Source organism: Buteo buteo, unplaced genomic scaffold (assembly GCF_964188355.1).
Source record: "Buteo buteo unplaced genomic scaffold, bButBut1.hap1.1 HAP1_SCAFFOLD_496, whole genome shotgun sequence".
Lineage (NCBI taxonomy): Eukaryota > Metazoa > Chordata > Aves > Accipitriformes > Accipitridae > Buteo > Buteo buteo.
The window spans coordinates 1-25,012 of record NW_027439630.1 but is presented as its reverse complement, the minus strand read 5'-3'; the positions used below and the strand labels follow the sequence as shown (position 1 = coordinate 25,012).

The 25,012-nt window shown below is 40.6% G+C and overlaps 1 protein-coding gene across 2 annotated transcripts; it reads right to left on the bottom strand.

The window, feature by feature from the left end:
• Positions 1-60: 60 nt before the first annotated feature.
• On the bottom strand, positions 61-20,708 carry LOC142028493 (complement factor H-like). 2 transcript variants are annotated; one of them, XM_075022324.1, is made up of 14 exons: positions 20,397-20,708; positions 18,640-18,840; positions 17,161-17,340; positions 14,450-14,626; positions 13,172-13,351; positions 12,844-13,017; positions 11,326-11,508; positions 7,606-7,788; positions 6,105-6,287; positions 4,610-4,789; positions 2,871-3,077; positions 1,497-1,673; positions 655-831; positions 61-325 (listed from the first exon to the last, which is right to left on the bottom strand). In XM_075022324.1, exons 1-14 carry the CDS (start codon positions 20,671-20,673, stop codon positions 315-317), a joined length of 2,490 nt encoding a protein of 829 aa, XP_074878425.1. In that variant the 5' UTR covers positions 20,674-20,708; the 3' UTR covers positions 61-314. The 2 variants fall into 2 exon arrangements, with proteins under 2 accessions (XP_074878425.1, XP_074878424.1); XM_075022323.1 differs by lacking the exon at positions 61-325 and having other exon boundaries at positions 360-831.
• Between the last annotated feature and the right edge of the window lie 4,304 nt (positions 20,709-25,012).

Genomic DNA, 25,012 nt, shown 5'->3' with positions numbered 1-25,012 from the left:
AGCTGGTGCTCTGCTGAACCACAGAGCTCCGGAGGAGCTTGTCAGCCAGCACTGCTCAGGGACAGGTGAGTGCAAGTCAGCTCCATGGAGGTGTGAGAAAGCCAAGTAGCACTTGTTCGCCTGGCAGCCACAGACTTGGGCAGGGGACAGGAGCACAGTTCCCGACAGTTCCTTGTCACAGGAACGCTCTTCCCACTTCCATAGCCAGAGCAGATCTTACGTGGTTGAGATCTGAGTCTCTGCCGGGGTCTGCATCGGTCAGAGTGGAGCCCTGGAGAAGAACGGCTCTTTCTCTCCCCTACTGCTTCTTCCATTCAGGCACTCCCTGACAGGTTTGAACAGAACAGAGGAGCCCTTATGTGTCTTTCTAGTGAAGGTCGCTGAAATGGCAGACTCTGGGGAAGTGCCAGTATCATGCAGGAGAATGACAGAGCAGCCCTGCTTCTTCAAGACATTTTTGCTGTTGATGAAAATATCCCTGGCATTTCTAGAAGCATCCAGCTAAATCAAAGTGCTGTGCAAGGAAGCAATAGCAAGCACAAAGTTGGGGTGCACAAAGACAACAGAAGTAAAAAAGGTAAAGTCTTTAGCGTGTTTAGGTAAACAAACAGTCCCCTCTATGCTAACAGGCAAGATGAAAGCACACATTCCTACCTCTGCAAGTTGGTGCTTGTGACCATTCTCCATTCGTACAAGTGACATAATTTCCACCCATCAGTTGAAAATTGCTTTCACACTCATACTGCACTCTGGCACCTGGCAGATACCTCTCCTGTTGAGTGCTTGTAATATAAGCATTGGGAATTTCAGGTGCGGCTCCACAGCTAACATCTGAAAAGAGAAGGGCATTTAAGAACAGTAGTGCAGCGATATGACAATCACAGAACATTGCACTCCGGAGCACCAGTGCTCCTGAGGAGCAAAAACGGTTTGCGTTATGCAGATCATTTTCTGCAGGCAGAAAAGGAAGATATTATGGTCTTTATTCTGCAATGCTTCACCACACATTATTTTTTTTTGCCTAGAGTGACTAAAAAGAGAAAAGGAGTTGGAGGGATCAGCCCAATGTGCAGATTGGTGCTCTACAGCTTAGTGTGCCAAAGGGCTGGAGAGTGAAATGGTTACTTTGCTATTTGAAGGCCACTTTCAGCAACCAACATTCTAAGTGACGTGAAAATAAGATCTATTACCCCACCAGTTATCTCCCCCTCTGCAGCCAGCATCCATTCCTCCATAACACTCGGCCTGCTTGATTTCAGCAGAGAGCTACGTTTCCGCTACTAGCTTCAGCCCACAGGGGAAACCATTTCCTTGCTGACCTATCCTGCTTGTTGTTTCTCAGGAGCCAGAAAAATAGGTGTTGGAGCAGTCTATTCAAAGCAAGCCACCTCCTCGCTCTCTTGGCCTGACTCGCCTGCATGCCTGAGCTGACATTACTTTAATTCACAACATGAGACTAAGAAGGGTCACAAACTACTTAGAGGTAGAACCTATACCTTCACAGAAGGGCGGTGCTGTCCAATTTCCTTCTCTGCAAATAATTTCGGGGGAACCAACAGTCAGGAACCCTGCATCACACTGGTAGCGAATTGTTTCACCAGGCTCATAAATTTCCTTGTTTCTGCCTTCAATTTGAGCATTGGCAACTTTTGGAACACTTCCACATGGCATTTCTGAAAAGATACAGAAAGTCGATGCTTGTGCTAATCTGACACACACACAGTGAGTGTAGCGTTTCTACCAAACAGATGCTGCAGGCAGCTTTTTGTAACATTAGCATTGTCATCTGCTGACAGTGGATTTTCTATAAAAGGTAGCATATGGAAAATTAAATTAGTCACTCCCCTAAATAGGCATGGACTTCATCACTGAAATATATAGATCCTGTTTCTAAACATGCCAGAAAATTTGAATAAAGGCTTCTGACCTTGTCGTGGTTTAACCCCAGCCAGCAACTAAACACCACGCAGCCACTCACTCACTTCCCCCGCACCCAGTGGGATGGGGGAGAAAATCGGGAAAAGAAGTAAAACTCATGGGTTGATATAAGAACGGTTTAACAGAATAGAAAAGAAGAAACTAATAGTGATAACGGTAACACTAACAAAATGACAATAGTAATAATAAGAGGATTGGAATATACAAATGATGCACAATGCAATTGCTCAGCACCTGCTGACCGACACCCAGTTAGTCCCCCAGCGGCGATCCCTCCCACCCCCACTCCCCCCAGTTTATATACTGGGTGTGATGTCACATGGTATGGAATATCCCTTTGGCCACTTTGGGTCAGCTGCCCTGGCTGTGTCCCCTCCCAACTTCTTGTGCCCCTCCAGCCTTCTTGCTGGCTGGGCATCTGTTGTGGTTTGAAGCTGAAAAATCCTTGACTTTAGACTAAACATTACTTAGCAACAACTGAAAACATCAGTGTTATCAATACCTTATACCTAACTCAAAAACATAGCACTCTACCAGCTAGGAAGACAAATAACTCTATCCCAGCTGAAACCAGGACAGACCTTTACTACACCGAAGTGGTTTCCATCACTGAAGCATCAAAGCAACTGCTAGTCACTAGTGGGCTACGTAGAAAAAAAGATCCTTGGATTATGAGGATGTGCCCAGGACTCACATGGCAGAGCTATGAACTGAACAAAGATTGCAAGAATACAAAGGAATATTTAAAAACTAGACTGCATTCAAAAAGTCAGTCTTGCATCCAATCAGGATTGCTCTGAAGACATCCATGAGGGATGATAAGATTCCACAGCAAATTACGGAGTTACTGGCTCTTACTAGTCCACCTCCAGTTTAAAATTCTTTCAATTTCATTCTTGAATGCACTTCAAAAAAAGTATTTTTGACATTACCCAAGCATGTAGGAGCTGAAGTCCAGTTTCCCATGGAACAAGTTATTTCCGATGGTCCATCTAAGATGTATCCAGAACGAGAAACATACTTAACTCTAGCACCAGCCAGATAAATTGTTTTCCCTTCTTTTTTAATTTTTCCATTTTGATTTTCCAGCCTGGGAACATCAGCACATTCTATGGGTTGTGGTGGCAAACATGGTCTTTCTAAAAAATACAGAAAACACAGATAAATAATACTGCAAGACTATTAATATTCCAATGACATATACCGTCTAAAACTGAAAAGAAAAAAAAATGTAATCATCCAAATATAAATTAAATGGCTTAAAGGAAGATGAAGAAATCTCTAAGACACATGAACCAAATCTTCTCTCCTCTTTCTGTCCTACATGGGGTTTCTTTCTTTTCCTTTGAACCAAATTAAAGCTGTTTTCTAGTTCATACCAAGGAGACACCATGAGAGCTTAGCATCAAGAACCGGGAAAATTTCATAGGCAGAGAAATAGAAGAGATATTATCTTGTTCTGAGATACTGAAAGTGAGTTTCTAGAATATTAGCTATTAAATTTTTCCACCATTAATAAAGTTGTACCAATGTCCCGAGGGGTTTTGTGATGACATGATGAAAATGAAAAAGAGAACAGAACTTACAAAGTATTATAATGTACTTCCTGATACACACAATGGATTAAATCTCTATGAAGCCCTCCTGAGTCAGGGCTGACCCACTGCTTTCTTCTCCTATACTACTGTAGAGTGGGTGGACTTAAATTATATTTTATATGCCTTTTTAGTTATTAATAAATGAGATTTTATTAGTTGACACATCAAGTTGAAAGCATATGTTTGCACTGAATTCCACAACACAAGAGATCTAATTACAGTCAAAGTTGCTGTTCGGTACCTGGGACTGGGAATTTTATTTCAGTAGAAGTTGTTTTATGAACAGCTCAAATATTTTTTTTGTTATTCTTCTCTATGTCTGCCACTTATCAGCAGAAATGGAGACTCACAGGCAACGCAGAAGAAGAGAAACCATGTGGCATCAGAATTTTGCAGCTTAAAAATATGGAAATGGTTGGCCCGTTGTACACATCAGTCACCAGCTGGCACCTCATTTTTCCTGTACTCAGCTATCTCCTATTCATTTCTGAAAACACTTTTTTCTACCTCTTAATGCACTTCTGCTCACAAGATATCACCTGCATCGGTAATATTTTAACAATGATTACAGATTCCTCAGCATTTCTTAGAGTAGATGGCCTGAATTATGTCATACCATTTATACTCCTATTACAGGAACAAGCCACAAAAAAAGCAAAGGAGAAAAATCAGGAAAGAATAAAAAAAGAAAAAAACCCCAAAGATTGCTACTACTACAACTAAATAATAAATAAGACTGATTTTTTTCACCAGGATAGTAATAAAGGCCCCCACTCAAAACTGAGACTCCATTCTGCAATATACTAAACAAACAAATAAACACGCAGCTCTTGAGAGACTATCTGAAAGTTTTATATGCCTTCTTAGATAAGTCTGTGTAAATAAAAAGAGCGACTGTCCAGCAGCTGGTTAACTGCACTTTCTTTAGCAACTTACGTTCTATTGCTTTTCTGCAGTTACCTGTTCATGATAATCTTAACATAAATAATATCATCCTCCGGCTAATGATGACTGCAAATGGACAACACAGAATTCATAATAAAATAAATAGGAAAAAATAATCCACTACTGACCCACACAGTAAGGTGGTGATTGCCATTTCCCTTCTATACATGTTATTTCATTCACACCGATGAGCTGGAAATTCTTCAGACATGAAAAAGCTATTTTACTCCCATGCTTGTAACTTCTTCCAACTGTTATCTGTTGAGCACCAGGCAGCTGAGGTGGAGGTGGGCACGTACTCTCCTCAGCTAAGGACACATACTCATGTTATAATAGAACATAAGATAAAGTGTAACAGTTCATCACAGATTACAACACAACCAACGAAGAAAACAGTGGTGTTTGTTAGATAATTCTTCAGTAGCTATCTCAAGCTTTAATTAATATTATGATCATTTTGTTCTGCTTCAGACACACCAGAGCTGCCTTCAGATGCTCGTATGCTTTCAAACTCATAGAAAAGAGAGACACAGTTGCCTACACCAGTCTAAGCTGGAGCTTCTTGTAGTCCCTCCTTTCCCTTCCACATAGCTGCATGCTCCTGTGTGCTTTCCCATTCCTCTCTCTGGTGAACTACTTCAGGAAAACTGGACCAACTTCTGGGGTTCTTGTTTTGTTTTGTTGTTGTTTTTTTCTTCAGACTTATCTGATGATAACAGAGGTAAATGAGAATCACAAAAGGAAACAAAGAAATAAACTTCAATTTTCCCACTCAAGGAATGAAGGGCTGCTCCTGCCAAAGGAAAGAAAAAGGGAGGGAAGGAGGTACATCTAGGAAGGAGGAGACATTCAGAGCTTGGTTTGTAGCTTCTAGTGGTTCCAGAAAACTGAGAAGGTAGGGACACTTGGTTTTGAAAGGGAACGCTCCCTCGAGTGATTGACACTCTGTGTACTTCTCCCACTTCCATGCACCATCTCCCAAGAATCTGGCATAATCAAAGCAGGCAACGAGGCGATGATTGTTTTGCAATCATGCCTTCTACAGGCAATATCCTGCTCCGCTATACATAAAGGCAGTCTTACAAGCATCCAAGCTTTGGTGTGTATTACGTAAAGGGCAGTGTCCTCTAGGTCTGTGCTTTTGAATAGGCCAACACAGCTTTTTTCTTATTGTTTCACTAGGAAGCAATTGGAAAAAATAGAAGGGAAAAAAAAAAAAAAAAAAAAAGAAAAATCAGGAATAGAAAACTTTGGCTGGAGCTTGAGCTATAAGCTACTCTCATTTGCACCATGGTAAAGCCCTTTTGAAGAACCGAGCTTAGGTTTATCATTGCATCTTCTCCTCAAATCAGAAGTGGCAGTGACAACTCTTCCAATTGTCAGGGTAGAGATTATTAAGTCTGCCTCACTAAAACAGTGCGTCTCTATACCTAGTTAACTGTTCAAATGATTCCCATAATTATTCATGACTATCCTTCAGCATATAATCGAGTAAGCATATATATAAGCATGTAAGCGTTTCTATTTCAGACTAGTGACACCGCAATGCTAAGAAGCTTCAATAACGAGCATTTATCATTCCTACATAAAAAAAAGAAATTGTATACAAATCTAAAAACATACCTGTACATTCAATCTCTGGTGACCATTTTCCAGACACACAAGTTGCCTGTTTAATACTTTTGTCAGCTGAGGTACATATATAATGTATAACTCCATGGAACCTAGTCTCCCTTCCTGGCTTGGGAAGAGGACCATTGTGCACAAGCTCAACATTCATTGGAAGTACACACTGAGGAGATGGATCTGAAAAAAATCAACAAAAAGACCTGAAAAAAAGATTTTGTTTAGATAATATGTACGTACGCATTCATTGATGAATAGGTCACCAGTTTCCTAATGCATGTCCATGTGAAAGTGTTTTTTTACTTCCTGTAGTTTGAAGTAACTCCTGATTCCTATATTGCAGAAACAGAATGATTTTTTTTGCTGAGTGTAGTAAATAATATAAAAACTTAACATTCTTTTCTTCCCTAAAACTATAAAAAGGTAGCAAGATGAGCAAGAAGAGGAACCTTCTTTTGCTTGTAGAAACAGGTGCATAAAGGAAGTACTACTCCACACACTGAAATATGCATCAGGTATCAGTCTCCTATGGAATTGTATCTAAGTCATAACCAGGTCTTGTGTCCTTGACTGGTGATTCAGAGAGTCAGAACACAGGCTACTTGTGAAAGCTAAGCAGACTGTGTTTTGTGCCAGATTCAATCCTCAATGTAATTGTAAATAAAGGTACGGTGTACGCAAATCACTGAAGAATATAAAATCACTTCTGAAGAAAGGGGGAACCAAGAAATGGATGTCTATTATAAATTGTATCCTGTTAAAGATAAGTGAAGTGCTGGAGTAATTTATCCCAGACAAGAATCCTTCTTGTCCAGTGTCGCTTTTGTCTTAAATTACTGTCTCCAATGTAATTTTTTTTTCTTTTTATTAGGAAAAGGCTTTGGTTTGTATCTTTTTGAAAGACATTACTTTCATTCAATTTATGCACTGCAAAACCAAATGGGAAGATGAGAAAAAAGAGAAAACTACTGATCAGAAATGAAACGGACTAATGCACATAAAAATGGTGAGGATGGGGTAAGCCTAGTACATTGTAGCTATTAGTATTATCTTTAATTCCCAGTAGGATTTTAAAAAAGCGAAGTAGTATACAGAGACATAAAACTACAAGTAATTAGTGCAACAGGCTCACTACTTAATTGCAGATATATCCCAAGGCTTCTGAAGGGTCGTTACCAGGGAGGAACACTGGAAAAATGGGTAAAAGGCACCGTACACCAAAGATGTATCCCCATGCTTGATTTTACCCACGGTGCAAGTGTCTGTTTCCTTCCCCAAACCTACTCAGAGCGCTTACAAAGTTCTAGGTGCAGAGTCTTTCCAGGACAAAGGACATGTTCACATTTAAAAGAGGAAAAAAACCCAACCCCTTCATTGAGATCCATGAAACTATAGTATCTCTGGCTACATATTGACTGCTGAAGTCCTTGAGATTTTGAATAGAACTATGTTACACTTACATCTGAAACATCATGAAAATGTTATGGAAATAGATTACCGGCACAAACAGGTAAAGGCTTCCATTCCCCATTAAGACATTTTATTTTCATTTCCTTAGAATTGCCAGAGCCTTGTTTACATCCACAAATCACTTCATCACCGTGCGAAAACTGGGTCTGGTCTTCCTGATGAAGAACAACATTCGGAATAGAGGAAGGTGATCCACATGGCATTTTGTCTTCTGTTGAAAAGAGCAGAAGTATTCCACAATAATATTGGAGTCCTATAGGAATAGCTGAAAGAACTTAAATAAAAATAACTATATTTGCATTTGGTGAGTCAAACCTACTCCCATTAACTGTAACAACTAAATTTCAACACAGCTGGAGTACGTATATCTTTTAGTCAGTTTACTAAATCCCTCTCCTGTCTTTTCCCTTCCTTTTCCATCACTGTGGTAACTCCACAGCACGCTCCACAAGTAGTTTCAGCTAACATTACTTTCCCAAACTGTTTTTCATTGGCACACAAACCCTAAAGCATAAGAAAAACTTCAATTAATCCAACTCACCTGGATCCCTGAGTAGGATCAATCCAACTCACCCGGATCCCTGATTCTGATCAGTCAAAATTATATTTGATCATATGTCTACACATTTGTAATGTGTACTTTCAGTTAGCATTATTACAAGAACTGAAAACGATTGTACCATCACTTAGAGGGCTGCAGCACTGTCACCTCTGTGTGACAACAGCAGTTCCTGCTTTGGGCTGTCACTATTGTAATGGTAGTGACAACAAAGGGTAATGGCTTGCAGAGGAGCGTGGCATGTGAATAGTCTTTTTTGAAGGAGGAAAAAGGCATGTAAGGGGAATAAGGGCATACAGCCTGCTCTTAATGTGGGAGTGGAAAGACCCATGATAAAGTCAAAGACTGAATTTGAACAATGCTGCACTCAAGTTTGGACCACTCTTCTTTCAAGCCTGCGCACTGAAACTATTTCCACTGGAGCAAGGATTGAAAAGATGCAAGCTCCATGCTGTACATTTTTAAACCATCAGCGTTGCTTGTGGAAGACGTGTCAGAATGTATTATGTATAGGGACAGAGTAAACCAGTCCGTAAAAACCCCACCATTTACTGGTTCTGTTATTAGATCATCCTGCACCATAAGAACACCCTGAATTATTTTCTGTATTTACAGATTTTCAGCTTGAATATTCCATTCTACTTCAATTCTGAGACACTGTCTGTATTGGCTTTGTGTGGCAAGGTTTCAGGGCGGGGGGGGGGGGTGTCACAGGGGTGGCTTCTGTGAGAAGCTGCTGGAAGCTTCCCCTGTGTCCGACAGAGCCAATGCCAGCTGGCTCTAAGATGGACCCGCTGCCGGCCAAGGCTGAGCCAACCAGTGATAGTGGTAGTGCCTCTGGGATAACATATTTAAGAAGGAAAAAAGTTGCTGGGACAGACAGAGACGGCAGCCGGAGAGAGGAGTGAGCACATGTGAGAGAAACAACCCTGCAGACCCCAAGGTCAGTGCAGAAGGAGGGGGAGGAGATGCTCCGGGCGCCAGAGCAGAGATTCCCCTGCAACCCATGGTGAAGACCATGGTGAGGCAGGCTGTCCCTCTGCAGCCCGTGGAGGTCCACGGTGGAGCAGATATCCACCTGCAGCCCATGGAGGACCCCACACCAGAGCAGGTGGATGCCCAAAGGAGGCTGTGACCCCGTGGGAAGCCCGCGCTGGAGCAGGCTCCTGGCAGGACCTGCGGATCTGTGGAGAGAGGAGCCCACGGAGCAGGTTTTCTGGCAGGACTTGTGACCCCGTGGGGGACCCACGCTGGAGCAGTGTGCTCCTGAAGGACTGCACGCCGTGGAAGGGCCCCATGCTGGAGCAGTTCATGAAGAACTGCAGCCCGTGGGAAGGATCCACGTTGGAGAAGTTCGTGGAGGACTGTCTCCCGTGGGAGGGACCCCACGCTGGAGCAGGGGAAGAGTGTGATGAGTCCTGCCCCTGAGGACGACGGAGCGGCAGAAATAACATGTGATGAACTGACCGTAACCCCATTCCCTGTGCCCCTGCGCCGCTGGAGGGGGTAGGTAGAGAGTCCGGGAGTGAAGCTGTGCCCGGGAAGAAGGGAGGAGCAGAAGGGAGGTGCTTTGAGATTTGGTTTTATTACTCATTACCCTACTCTGGTTGATTGGTAATAAATTGAGTTAATTTTCCCCAAGCTGAGTCTGTTTTGCCCGCGACGGTAATTGGTGAGTGATCTCTCCCTGTCCTTATCTTGACCCACAAGCCCTTGGTTATATTTTCTCTCCCCTGTTCAGCTGAGGAGGGGGGAGTGATAGAATGGCTTTGGTGGGCACCTGGCGTCCACCCAGGGTCAACCCACCAGACTGTCTCAACAAACAAATAGTAGTTTTGCACAAGCAATTTTAACTCCTGTTGTTGACACTCATACTGTCAGGTTTGAGGTACACTACCTACTGACATGCACAGAAAGTGGGTGCTTTTGCTTAAGCAGGAGACTTGACTGTAGAACTATTCACCATTTCAGTATTAGGAAATTAAAAAAAAAACTGTTGGACATGTCTGACTCTAGCCTAGGGAAAGCAGCAACATACGTAATGCATTCATAGTCATCGTGTTTGTAGCCCTTGTCCCAGTAGCATACAGTATTGCCATTGCTAGAAAGAGGCCACAGAGTTTGTACTGAGCTTGCAAGGCCTCAGGACGGAGGCTTATCAGACTTACTTTGTCAGAACTTGTCCTGACCTGCCTGGAGGCTTGGTCTTACTTATTTTAGATGTAACAGCAATTTTTCCAGTGACCAGGCTATAGCTAATTTATTTTACTTTTGGTTATCTCTGTATGGCACAACCATGGTTTTATATACATAGTAGAAACAAGTTTTTAGTCTCTGTAGAGTGAGTAATTATGACTCTAATATAATGATGCGGGTGAATACAGGGCTGGTATGATAACAGAGCCCTTGAGAATTGGGGACAAAGGTTGGGTGTGGCAGAGTAGAGGCACGGGATGGTAAGAGACAGGGCACAGCCTGGCACCCCAAGGCTACAAACAGCTCACAAAAGGCCAACTTAGACCTGGAGCTGATCAAAACTGGTTTTAGGGATAACACAAAGAACAAGTATATCTAACATATTTACAACATGCTAAACATACCTAATTCACAACCTGTAGACCAAACCTAAAAATTACCCCAAGCAGATCCTGTAGGGAGGAAGAGGAAATCTTCAGCATCAACATCTTATTCCCCCCAGTGAATGACTTGAGATACTGGTAATGTTCTGTAACTTCCCTCCAAAACACACCAGGCTGAAGACATTGACTTTAGGACCCAAAGGGGCAGTGGAAGGGTGAGCATAAAACCAGAAAAAGGGGTAAGTAAGAGAAAGTGTGTGTATAACAATTGTAATTCTATATTATAAATTGTTTGTATTACTTAGATATTCTGTATTATTTATATGTTTAAAATTATTCTTTATATATTACATATTTATTTTATTTTTCTTTCTATAGTAATTTGACCTGGACTCACAACAATTCTTTGATTGGACTGTTGAGATTTCAATTATACTGTTAATAAAGTTTTGGCTTTATATATAGTGTGTGTTTACTTTTCATCCATAACATGATTTTGAATGTAACATATTATACCTGCAAATATGTAATTTTAATTGTGAAAATATCTGTGAAGTATTAGCCTACATCGAATTACAGACTTCTCACAAGTAAGAGTTATATAGATTACCAATGCAAGAGGGAGGAGACGACCATTGTCCATCAACACATTCTATTTCCTTTGATCCAACCAATTTAAATGCAACGTTGCATTCATAGTGCTCTCTGTCCCCATGCTGATACTGTTCCACAGAGCCACCAGCCATATTTCCATTGGTAACCACAGGTGGAGGTCCACAGCCTCTGGCGTTCACTGAAATTAAGAGATCAAATTCATGCTCTGAACTCAGAACTTTTTGCACAGTTATATGTTAAGTGCAACATAAAATAGATTGAATTTGTTGTTTAAAATTAAGAAAAATCAGTAGAACAAGTTAAACAAACGGGTCATTGGTTTATGCCTTTGAATATCTAGATTTACGTTGGGCTGGAGATCACAAACAGATATGCATGACCCTGGCTCACTCTATCTTACTTCCATGCACTGTCAATTGCCTGCTACGATGAAAGAAGTGGTTGATAAAACTAACCCAGTTTTGAAAGGAAAAAAGTGTTACATGGATGACAACTTCAGTATTCTTAAAAAAAAAAAAAAAAAAAAAAAAAAAAAAAAGGTGAAAATTCTACAAGCAATAATAACCTATGTTATAAAAACATCCAACAAGTGATATGTACTGTATATTAAAGGAATTCACTTCTGATGGAGTGAATGGAACTCCTGTTAAGGGAGCTTAAAATGTCGGTTTTAAATGCAAAAGAGAGTGAGCAAATAGAAGGATGACAGCATGAAAGACAACAAGGAAATTGATTGAGTGGGAAGAAAGGGAGATGAGAAATACAAGTTCTCTTCATTCTCTCAAGCTTCCTCATGAAAGGGCATAGCACCAGGAGAAGAAACTTTTCAGATGCCAGTAAGTCGTGCTCTGTCTTAAAAAGGATGAGAAGAATAGGGGCATATATCTTCTCTTCTGCATAAGTTTGTTCATCCTACTGGATGAAGCTGAGGGATACCACAGGGAAAACCCTTCACTCAGTTTCTTTTGCTTGGGTCCAGCTCTGTGTCATGTCCAAACCGTATTTTTTCCTTCAATATCATGTGATCAGACAAAGGAACATAGGGTACAACATCTGATGGGTATCAACATTAGGCAGTGGCAAAACTTAGGACATTCAGGATACAGTAAGAGAGGACATTACTCAAATCAATCACTCCTGGCTGCCATACTGCACATTATTTTTGCCTTTTTGAATAATAAATAAATTTTCATACATTACAGTCAATAACTTGAGTGAAATTTTGTGAAAGCCATTTACCAGCTCACTTTCAGTTATTGCAGAACTCCAATTGGCATAACTAAAGGTAACAGAAAGTTCAACATTGGAAGTTCAACTGTTCAGAATCTTTCACATGAAATAGCAAAATGCTACGAAATGATACAAAGAGGATCGGTTCCTGTTCTTTTAGAGATGAAGATGGGATAATTGTTCCTGGGAGCAAGGCTGGCTTGTAGAAGGTGTGCACAGAAGTCTTCAGGACCCAGGCATTTTCATCTATTTCCTACTACAATAAAGTTGACAGAAGAATTACCTTTACACACTGGTGGTGACGGAAACCATCCAAAGTAATAGCACTGAGTAGAGGCAGGTCCCACTCTTACGTAATTGTTTGCACAGGCAAATTTCACAACATCTCCGCTGTGGTATTTACCCTCCTTGGGAGAAAAATCTCCATTGGGCAATGTCAACATTTCACATTCTATTGCTACAAAGACAAAATATTTTAGCATATAGTGTACACCCTGCAAAAAGTACATGAAATGCTACTAATTAGAACAAAACCAAAGAAAGTCTTAAATAAACAAGCTTCACAAAGTGTACAGAGAGTTACACTGATTAGCAAACATAACAATATTCACCAAGACACTGGGGCGTTGGATTCCATTCACCATTTATGCCACATCTTGTGGTACCAGTTGGCATATTATTTGCAGCTTGATATCCCTCCAAACACGCATACTCGATTACGTCTTCAGGCATGAACATAGTTTTATTTGCATGGTAATTCAAAATGTCCACATGAGGTGTTTGACATGATTCTGTAGAATAAAACAAAGTTAGTGCATTTTGTGATCCAGAAACACTGCCGTTTGGAAGCATCATTTCTGTAGGTGCTTTAGTGTGTGCTAGTCGACTGAACTACTCAGTATATTTGAAACATTAAAAATTCTGCATTGCCAGAATATGAATGTAAAATATCACATGTAGCATATTCACATAATATCTATTGCATTAATCTTCAGAAATGTCTGTCTAGAAGTAATATCTAGCATAAATATTTCTCGCTTAGATTCAATTCCTTTCCTTCTACTACATGTTATTACTGGTGTCATAGCAAACAGTTTGCACTCCTGTTCCCCATGGTCATTTGTGAGGCGGTCAGAAAAAAAGCAGCAAAATCCTAGGTAAAGGCAGTCTGAAATAAAAGGACAAGATAAAATATCAGCTAAAGTTGGTCAATATTACAAGTCTCAGTATCATAACACTGGAAGATTAAGTCTCTTCTTTTACTATCCTACACCTTTATTCAGGAGAGGAAGGAACTTCTAAGAGGAGAAAGGCAACAACAGTATGGAGGTATTTTCAGGAAAAAGCATTCCGGTGTTTTTCACAGAGGTACTTTTTAACACCAGGGCAGACATATGCATAGTGTTTTTTATGCATAGTGATAACATCTTTCCAAATAATGAATCCCATTTTTCTCTAGTTTGGTTACATTTAAAGAAAGTTCTTGGCAGAATCCCTTGGTTCACAAGCATTTCTTCATAAATCTTCCCTCACGTGTGTGAAAGGTGGGAGAATTGGGAGTAAATTTGGGCATATGTACCTTGTATCAGGTAAGAATCACTGGAGAGGTCAGTGATTACCATCTACTTTGTGCTGCAGAGGTCCAAAAAGATAGCTCGCCTACAAGACAGTAGATACTTTCCCACCTTACTCACTTCCTTTATGTTTTCTCTCTTTATTTCCTGGAGCCCCAGAAAGGTTAATCTCCGGAGGATCAGTCCTCTGTTTGAGTCTCCCTCTGCCCAGTAAGAAAACTCTACCAATCCAGACAACAAAAAACTGAGTACATAGGACATCATGTCTGTGTCAGTGACAATGATGGGGAGCTCTGAAGCCTTTATGATACTCACTGATGCACTTTGGAGGTGGAGTCCAGCCATTCTCTTGACACTGTATCACTCCTCTTTCTTGTCCTTCTGGAGTTAAAAAGCCAGTATGACAATTATAGGTGACCTTCTCCTGTAAACGAAATATTGTCTTTCCCAAGGTCAAAAAACCATTGTCAATATTGATATTCTGGCATTTTTCTGAAAGAGATAGACAGAATTTTTTTCCAAGTAAAACACTGCCAAACTACATGCTTATAATACACAGAAGAAGGAGGGCAAATGAAGCAGCAGTAGGATTTAGAACATTTTTAAGAGCACATGAATTTTTGCTTCTGCATTGAGTGCTATTCCTGGGGGACAATCGGAAAGTGTGAAGTCAAAGTTCACAGTTACCAACTCATGCAGCAGAAACAGGCATGGACAGGAGTTTCATTTGCAGCAATCCTGCAAGCTTCCAAAATTTTATGTCCACATCTGGTGTTCACTAGAAATGAAATTCATGTTGGGCATGCACAGCACTGTGCATGCATAAAGAGGACCTTCTGTCCATATTGCAAGGTAGCACACGCCAGAGATCACCATGGTGTGCAGGTACCACCTCAGTTCTACCAAAGAGAAGTCATTCAGAGGGCACATACTGCAGGGCTAAAGGAAATTTGTAGCAAAGGACCCCTTCTTGCACACTAAAACGCTAGTGCAGACAGACCCAATGTTGTAACTGATTTCACATCACTTGGAATACATTAAGCCAGTCTAAATCGATGGAAATCAGTTGTCTTGGTTGGATGTTATGGTCTTGCATTCTGAAAGAAAACTTCTGCAGTATGTTAAATTCTTTACTAATAAATCATTCTGTGAAGAAGTTTCTTCATTCTAACAAATTAACTCTACAACAAATAGCAATATTTGCACATTAGAGAGTCAAGTAAATAAAGATATGAAACAGAAAAGACTTTGAGGAACACTAGAGGATGTATTTGAATGTTGGGAGCAGAGTTAATGACACTTCAGTGCAACAGCTTCAAAAGTTTAAATTTCACGTCAAATTTTTGGTGTTTATACCACTGATGCCCACGATTGCCTAACACTAGGAATCACAAAATTTTATTCTGCTTGCTCATTGCTATATCAAAATCTCAGTGGGTGGCAGTCCAAGACATTCTGTGGTCGCTGTCTCTATCAGGGTGGAATGGTGTGTGGATTGTAAGGCTCATAGTTCACAAACGAGTTTCACCATGTCTAGGGCACACAGGCGACTCATGGTGGGTTACAAAAGCAACCCAGCCTTGGATTGCCTTGAGGCCCTGTCTCTCTGCAGAGACAACTCATGGGGAGCTGTGTAGACAGCTTAGCCCTGGGTTGTCCGATATAAACCTTAAACTAAACGGGGTGGTGGCTGTGCCATTCAAAGAACCAAAACCTGAGCTGAGCCTTGAAATCCCTTAGCAAATAGTATGCCCTGAGTCTCAATCCAACCACTATTCAGTTGCCTGAGGAAGCAAGGTAAAAAAAACCCAAAACCTGGAGGGTTTCAGCTTCAGTTTCAAATGACAACCTTGTGTAGTCAAACAATCACAGACCAGCAAAGGAAAGATAACGGGAAACTCCACTCAGATATACATAATCCATTTAGGCATATATCATGATCCACTCAGACATAGTCATACACACCATTCCACAAGTCAGGGGATAAAAACTCTAAGATTCAGGTTGGAGATGGGGGAGTCACTTCTCCAACTATACAATTGGCTTGTGAAGGAAACCCTTCCCCCCCACCCCCACTTGATTGGGATGCCGGTTGAGGTAGCTTCCCTGGGATTGAGAGCCCTTACCTGGAGAGGTCAGTGAATATTGTTTATGCTTTAAGTTTGTAAATGTGTGTGTGCTTGTGGTTGTAATAGTGTACCACTCTTGCCTTAAAAATTGCAGTAGTGCATTCCTCCATTGTATCTGTAAAACCTGCAATAGTGGCGTGTTAAGTCTGTAAGTGAAGTTCAAATAAGTCGTTTGCTTGAACCTTGCAGTTAAGTCTGTGAGTGAAGTTCAAGTCCTTTGCTTGAACCTTGCAGGTAAGTCTTTTTCCATCACAAATGGTTCCCTAAAAAAGTGTTTTTACAGTCCAAGAAAAGCTAGGTTGAATTATTTTTGTCCATATGAAATCATTATCTAAAGTATTTAAAGTTCCTGTGAGACATTCTAGCAATTTCAGGCTTGGTACAAGTCAGGAACAAAAGCTGGAAACAGAGTTAGGAGAGGTAACCTTCCTATTCCTCCCTCCTTCCACTATGATGCCAACTGGAAAGGAAGCAAGAGGAACAAGGACCAGGTGGCATAGCAAGAGGCTGAACGGAAACAAATTACAGATAGGCTGTGCAAGGGGAATGATCACTATTTATTACATTACTGCACAGCTATGTTATAACAAGATTTCACCACTGAAAATAAAGGGACTGTGACTCCCATCCCAGAGCTTACATTCTAGGAGATCTGAATGAGCCATGCATGGATGTTTTACAGGGTTTCATTCTGCATGTTTATATAGCGACTGACCTCAGCAGCACACAGTGACATGAGGGCTGCATGAGACACTGAGAGAATGACGGCATTGTGTTTCAGGTGTAGAGCACCTAGACTTAGAGTTACTAAGCAGTAGTGATGGATTAATGTACGTGATGTGATGACGGATTTATCGGTTTTAGCTAGAAACCTCAACAAAATACGAGCACACTTACTTTTACGGATACATCTTGGAGGAGGTGACCAGTCATCCTTTGTGCACGTGACTTGCCCATCTTTGTGTTCAGCATAATAGTCATCACTGCAGACATATTTAACTCTTTCACCTTCCTTGTAAACATTCTTCCGTCCATATGAGAAATAACCATTTTCCAGCTGTCTGACATGACATTTTTCTGAAGAAGGAAGGTAAGTACATTTAACCACAGTAATTTGTACAGCAAGAACTGAGGTAAATTAATTCTCAGGAAGATGGTTACTAAAAAATGGCCCTCCAAGTGCCTTTCTGTAGCCTTCTATCCCCAAAAGACATTTGTGTTCAAACCTGAATGAAAGCATGATTTGTTTCACTGCCCTAAGATTAATGAATCACATGAACAGGAGTGCAAGTCGCTACATGAAGTGCTAAGAAGTGGTCTAGTAAACAGTGTCGCTTACCTAGTGTTCATAAGCAAGTTTGGCTAACTTCAGTGCATCTAGCGTCATGTATACCAGCTATGGTTTGGTCTGCTATGTCTCTAAAATGTTGATGGCTGCCCTGAGTGATTTTCAGCATTTGCTTCCAGGAGATTTTATCATCTCTGTGCAAATGTATCAGCCTCTCAAACCAGCTCTGGGGATTTTAGCAGCAGCTAAGCACGCTGGCTCTACAACATCCTGTGCCCCCAAGAGCCCAGACACAAGGAAGATGGCTGGAGGAATGCTACAGCTGTGTTACTCGAGTAACTGGTCCTTTCCTCCGGGCAGGACTCCACTAATTTCCTGCACGGAGCACCACTCCACTGAAGGCAACAGAGAAAGATCAGCCTTTTGTAGTCCACTTCCAAGCCTGACCAGTACATAGGAACTTTACTGCGACTGATGATGTGTGTTAGAAGTGGAGGCCTCAGCTTGCTGCTTTAAATATATTTTAAATCTGATTTATTTTAAATCTAAGTCAGTGTATCTGCATCTTTTTCTGATGCCTTGCTCACTTTCAGCTTATTGTAAGAGTGTGCCACCTTCGCAGCTCCAAATGTTATCCAAAGGGACCAGGCAATGGACCTCAGAGAGGAACCTCTAGACAAAGTGCCCAAGCCACGGAAGGAAGAATATATTTACATACAGTAGAAACTCTGTTTGTATGTGCAGCTGTGTATGCAGATGAAAGTAGATGCATGCACGTGACCCAGAAGCCAGAGAACAGAAACATTTCCTATGTATTTCTCAGTCTCACGAAGGATTTCAGCAGTAAAGAATCTCCAAAATCCAAAAGTATCATTTCAGCCTTCCTCATTTCAGAGTGTCACTTACCAGCTGACAGTTTGAGCTCTGCAGATAGGATGAAATCTGGGTGCAGCTCCAGGGGTCAACTAAAGCAGTTCTACTTTAACTAACTGCTCTTTGTTCCATCTTGTGCTCCATCAGCACAATTTCTGCTGCACAGACCTTTGATAATTCCAACAGAATTGAGTTTATAATGGAAATGTACTTACTGAGGCATTTTGGCTCTGGATACCAGCCCCTTTCAGAACAGACCATTCGAACCCAGTATTCTCCACTCGGGGTTGTATAACCATGAATGCAGTGATAATCAGCATGCTGCCCAAAACTCATCGGAAAGTAATAGTTTTTGTAGTACTCCAGGCTTTCACTTAACTTGCCATTTTCTATGGCTGGGTAGTCACATGGCTTCTCTTGAAATAGAATTTAAGAGCAACAATATCAACACATGCGTGACAAAAAGCTCAGGACACAATTAATTCAGATTCAGCTTCACCATCTGAGTGTTTTCTGAAACTGTCAGAATCTAGACGGCACACCTTGGCAGATCCTGAGGAGTGCGGGAGCAATCACACTCTGCTTCTGCTGTCTTTGTCAGTGCTTATACCTATGTTGCTTCCCTCTGATCCCGTTGCAACCACAGAAATCCCGTCAATATTTTCACTGGACTGCAAAGGCTGATTCATGAGACCAAATAGTAAGCATTTATTCTGTGGTAAGACGACACTGTCTTTGTAGAGCATCTCGATGACATTTACTATACTGACTATGATGGGAGCCCAGACAGCTAGCTCAGATATAGACACTGAACTGTGGACTCAAAATTGAGATGACTCCTGTCACCACTTTCATTGGTAACTTTGGGGATCCTGTACCAAAAGCTCTTCCTGGTTCTTCTCATTTTTATTTTACAACTGTAGTGTTTTTCTTTTGTTCTCTCAGTTCCTCAAAAGAACTGACCCTTTTCAGGGACAAGTCAAGGATAGAAGGAGGAGATTCCCAGAAGCTTTCATTCAAGTTTACCCAGGGTGTCCTACTTGGCCATAGCAGGTAGGTTCCTTCTGAAGTGCTTTGACCCAGAGTCTACATGCTGGGGCAAGGGAGATCACACACTGGACAGATCATTCAATAATGAGTGAAGTGGTCTCAGAATGATACTGAATTTTAGAACCCACACACATATAAAGGAAAGATTAATACAGATACTAACTGCACTTTTCGGCAATAGTTGAAATCGTCTTATCCAAAGGTTCATTTACAAGACTGATTTCATCAGGGTTTCTCTCACATTCTGTTTTCTAAGTTTTTCTTTTACTTTCAGTGACTAAAAATCAAAGAGTGCTAGATGATGAAATAAATTGCTAATTTATTTATTTGTTTGTTAATACTGTGCGTACTGGGCAAAACTATTATTGTAGTTATGGGAAGTTTAAGCTAAGAAAGAACTCATCAAAAATCACGAATATCTTGTTTTGTTATTTGACAAACATTATAATAGGCAGAATAAAACCGTGGTTGTTTATAATATACCAACATACAACTGCAACTAAAAATCTAAAGCTGTGATAACCATAATGAAAGATACCTTCTAACCATTACCTATGTTTTGTTTTGGTTTGGATACTTTAACACTCACTCTGTCCTCTTATCTTGTCCGGCATGCTACTCTTCAGGTGGACCACAAAAATTCCTGACAGGGAGCTGACTATAGTACATTTTAACACATACTTTCACAAATACAGAAATAAATAATACCTGTGTTTATAAACATAATGTAAATGTAGATTATACCATTGTTTTTATAGCTGACTTTTCCAAACCATCAAATTAAGCTTTACATTACAAAGAAGCATGATGAATAAGCAACTCTCATTTCTCATGCTTCTGAAGTTTTTCTCTTTACCTCTTTTTCACTGAGATATTTCCAACAACTCTACATGTTGTGTCTTCATTCATGAGAGCTACTTACGGACACAACCCGGATCAGGCACCCAGCCATTCTTGGTGCATTCAGCTGTGCTTTTGCCAGTCAATGTTTTAAAATGATATCCAGGATTACACTGTATTGTGATTATATCACCTACGATGTAGTTGTCTTCTTGAGGTCTAAAGTTCCCGTTTGGAATTCTTGGAGGGGAGCATACAATTTCTAAATAAAAAGAGAAAAACTGGATGCTAATTTGAAGAATATGTTTATATTTGTTGCATAAGTTCTTATTTTCATTGTATATTGACCATAACTGCATAAAATAGTTTAAAAAAGATGTTTCTTAGGGCAAAGAAAAGGTTACATTTCTCTCCCACTCTTAGAAATGTACAGTTCTGTAAAAGGAGAGAGAGCAACAGCTGTTACTGATGTCATGCTAAATTAGAAGATTAAAACAAAGAGAATGGTTGGAGCAAGAACTAGAGGTGATCAAACTGAATTTGACTAATCTTTTCCAGTAGGTGATTCCACAGCTGGAGCTCAAAATGATCTATGCTGGGCTCACTCACAGCTCTCCTGGGTTGGTTTATGGACACTGTCCCAAAGGACAGGCAGGTTCACTGGCAGGTCCTAAATGGAGAAATAACTATACTTAACTAGGAACCAATCATTCGAAGGCTGTGTGATTAAGATTAGGGTCTTGCACTGACACTTGGAAGCATTTCAACAACTGAGAAAGGACGAGAATGCTAGTCTAAAAAGCTCATGATACCTTTATGCTTAGAGAAGCCAGGCAAACATATTATTTATAAACAGGAGCCTGTCTTTTGTTTTGTTTTTTGTTGGTTTTTTTTTTTGTATTCTACTTCCAATTCAGAAAATATCACCAACACACTCAGGGCTAGGAGGGGATGACTATAAGGTAACTACTGGTTGGTCCTGCTGTGGGGTGAAGGTGGGCGAATCAGCTGTATGCATGTACTGCTGAATCACCTAGGTTCAGTGATAAGTCAAGCAGGATCTGGAACCACTATCTGAATATGCTCCAAGTATCAGAGCCCAGTACATCAGTGTCTAGAAGAATGTTTTGTTTGGCACTTCTCAAAAGTAGTATGTTGCTAAACCATAGGCAATGCATATTAATTAGCATCATTACTAATCTTGAAGCAGAAAGGTCAGGAGCAGAGTGGGCACTAAGACTGACTACTCTTTATTTCTAAAGGAGTCTTTCTGGAAGAGGTCCCAGGAAGGTGGGTGGTACACAACATCCTACAATGTTGCCCTGTTGCCAAAATTTTTTTCCAGTTTCAAGCGTCTGGCAATTCCTCGAAGACAATTCAAGGCACTAATCATTTCCCCAAAATTTGCATCAAATTATTTCAACTGGGACGTAACATGCATATTTCTGTTTGTGGGATTTGGAGATTTCAATATAATGTTTAAGTGCTGTAGTTGAATGAAACTAAAGCAAAATCCATGACCCAGAGGGCTGATGTCAAACAGGACTAGCCTCAGAAATTATGGATTTGTCATCTTAACTGCTCAGATGGCATTTAGGAGTTAAAAAGCAAGAGGGAGTTTCAGCACTGTAAATATATTAATTTGTAGAGATTCTCAGACAATTTCTGATGGGAAGTTTCAACACCATGGATAATGTGGTTGTGCAATTACAGTTCTGATGACATTAAACAAATTGCTGTCTTCATCCTAGACTAAGGGTCATGGAAGTGGCAGGATTCATGCACACCATATTATTTTGGTCTCTGTTTATACATCACTTCATGTCCACAGTTCTTAGGGTTAGTGAACTTCAAATCTATGTTGTACACAATTTTTGACATAATGGCTGTGTAGAAAGTGCTACTGTTTTCAGCTTTATGTATAATCCAGCACTAGAATTCCATTATAATTTTCAGTTTACACACTTATGGCCATCAATGGACTACTTCTCTTTCTGAAATTGGACCACTTCACGTTTTCTCAAACTCCTTTGGAAATGGCCATGTCAACTTCAGATTGTTCTTCCTACAACACTATCTTACTATTTCAGAAGAACTCTTGAAAGGCAGCTTACAAACTTAAGTCAGGATTTTAACTTGAAAGTTACTTCTGTAATCTCCAGTAATTTCTGAAAGGTTGCACAGTACACTAGCAATTTCTTACTGAAGTTTCATTAGTGAAATAGGGGTCATTTTTTAATTGTTCCTCTTTGTTTGGAACTCATTGATCAGAGCTAGTAGTCTGGAAATTTAAAGAATGGATATAATGACTAGCAACCAGGTGCTCAGTCTGCTCAAACTACAGTAAGACTCATCAGGACACTCACACAAAATGCAGAGGTCAGTTCAACAGGTCTAGCAAACTTCTATCTGATGAGGTAAGTAATATTGAAATTCAACCCCTCATTAAAACAGAGGTACAGTTGAGGGCCAAGAACAATCGAAATTTAACTACAACCCTAACCACCCCGTGGTTGGGACCTGAGCTTGCGCAAAAGCAAGAGAAATTTTCACGCAAGCTGGGGGAAAGTGAAACTGAATATTTATGACGTGTGTCATTGAATGGAGGGGATCGAGTCTTGCTGAGCAAGGAAGAAGCTAGGGCGTATTGGGGTGCTGGTGTGTTCCTTGATCAGGGTCCTGTGGGGAACCAACCCTTGATGCTCAGAGTTGCCTATTGGGCAGGGGGACTAGATTTTAGAGAATGAGGTGAACCTCTGCCTATTAAAACAGCTGGATTATCTACGCTGGCTGAATCAGTGCAAAAGGCTGCCTGTATACAAGCTATGTACAAGCACAGGGAGCAGGGTATTCCCCTTGCTGCTCGGGTTTATCCGGTCCGCCTTAAAACATTAATTAGATGTCTCCCTGACATCTTGAAAATTTATGTGCAAAACCTAAAAGGAAAAAATTATACGGGCAATTGATCATTATGCTTGCAACCCTAACCAGCAACAACAGCCTGTTTTAACGTGGGGGGAATTATTTCAAGAAATAGTGATTTATGGTAGAGAGATGGGCTAGTTAGAGGAAAGTTCAGGTTCACAGCACCAAGTCTGACAGGCACGATTTTTCGAGGAGAATAACTCCCGTTCCCCTCAACAAATCTATTCTCGTTTTGACTCTCAGCACAATGAACTATGGAAGAAGGCATTAGCATTAGGAATACCCCGCTCAGTGTTACATGGGCAGTCCACAGAAAATATTCATACAATGATAAACCTGGTGAAGCAGCCTACTAGCAAGGCTATGGGATGTGTTGGTATCACCAAAACACAGGAGAGCAAACCCCTCTGCTCCTGCCAACCCTTACTCAGGCTTAAGGAAGGATTTGATTGATCTAAAAAACTAGGAAGCATGGGGGGAATTTCAGGCCAACCCACTCACATAATATCCGGCTTAGAATGGCCTAACTAGCATATTGATCCACACATTATTTTAGCCACTGGCCCCAGACAAATACCTGTAAATTTTCTAATTGATACTGGCTTAAAGGAAGAAGAAGAAATCTCTAAGATAAGTGAACCAAATCTTCTCTCTTCTTTCTGTCCTACATTAGGTAGTTTATCAACAATATGGCACAACTTCCAAGCATATTCTTACACACATGTATAAAAGCCAACTTTACAGACTTTGCAAACAGCAGTGATGATCTCAAGAGCTACTGATTTCAGGAGACTGTAGTCCTTGAAATACTTAATTAATGAAATCAGTAGGAGTAAATCTAATTTTATCCCTGTTGTTCTTCCATTACCTAGGATTAAAAATGAATTTTATAAGACTCCTAACAAAGAGCTCTAAGGAGGAAATTGAAGACAACAAAGCAGCTTACCACAACAGCACTCCTCCCACATATGAGGGACAGTTAGGAAACTACGTGAAAGGACGTCTTAACAAATGTAATCACTGGCGGAAAGAGGCTGACACCGTTGTCAGTACCTGTACCTTGTTGCACAAGTTCTTGGGAGTACAGACAAAAAGTTTATCTGCTTGTAACCTTCCAGACAGCTCCAAAATTCTCACAATAAAAAATACAACTGAGTGTAAATGATTTGGGGATACTAAAGCCCAAGATCCACAAGATAAGTATTGAATCCAGAGCTTAATTTTGGTCCATTAGAGACTTGGTAATCAAGCAACAAATGTAAACCTAATTCTGAAACTCCTACTTTGAGAATTATTAGAATTGTCTACCAGTACAAAGTCAACCAGTAACAAAAGTTACATTTACCCAAACATTGTGGTGGTCCAGATACCCAGATTTTTTCACGTTACCCATTCTGATCCTGATAAAGTGTATCCAGGGTTGCACACATACTGCACTCTGTCACTTTCCTTATATCCTGATTTATGCCTACTAATAATTTCTGCAAAGTCAATGAGAGCCGAGTCTTCACAGGCTGCTCCTGCAGAAGCTGTGCACAGATTCTTGGTACTTGACTGCACACTGCCATTTTCTTCTCACCCTGATTTATCCCTACTAGCAATTTCTGCAAAATCAATGATGGGTAGGGGTTCGCATGTTATTCCAGCAGAAACCATGCACAAGTTCTTGTTGATTGATAGACACAGGACAGTACTGACAGCCGCAAATAATGGCACTACACAGGAGTTAAATACTATTCTGATGACCTACATCCCTCTGTTTGGGAATATACT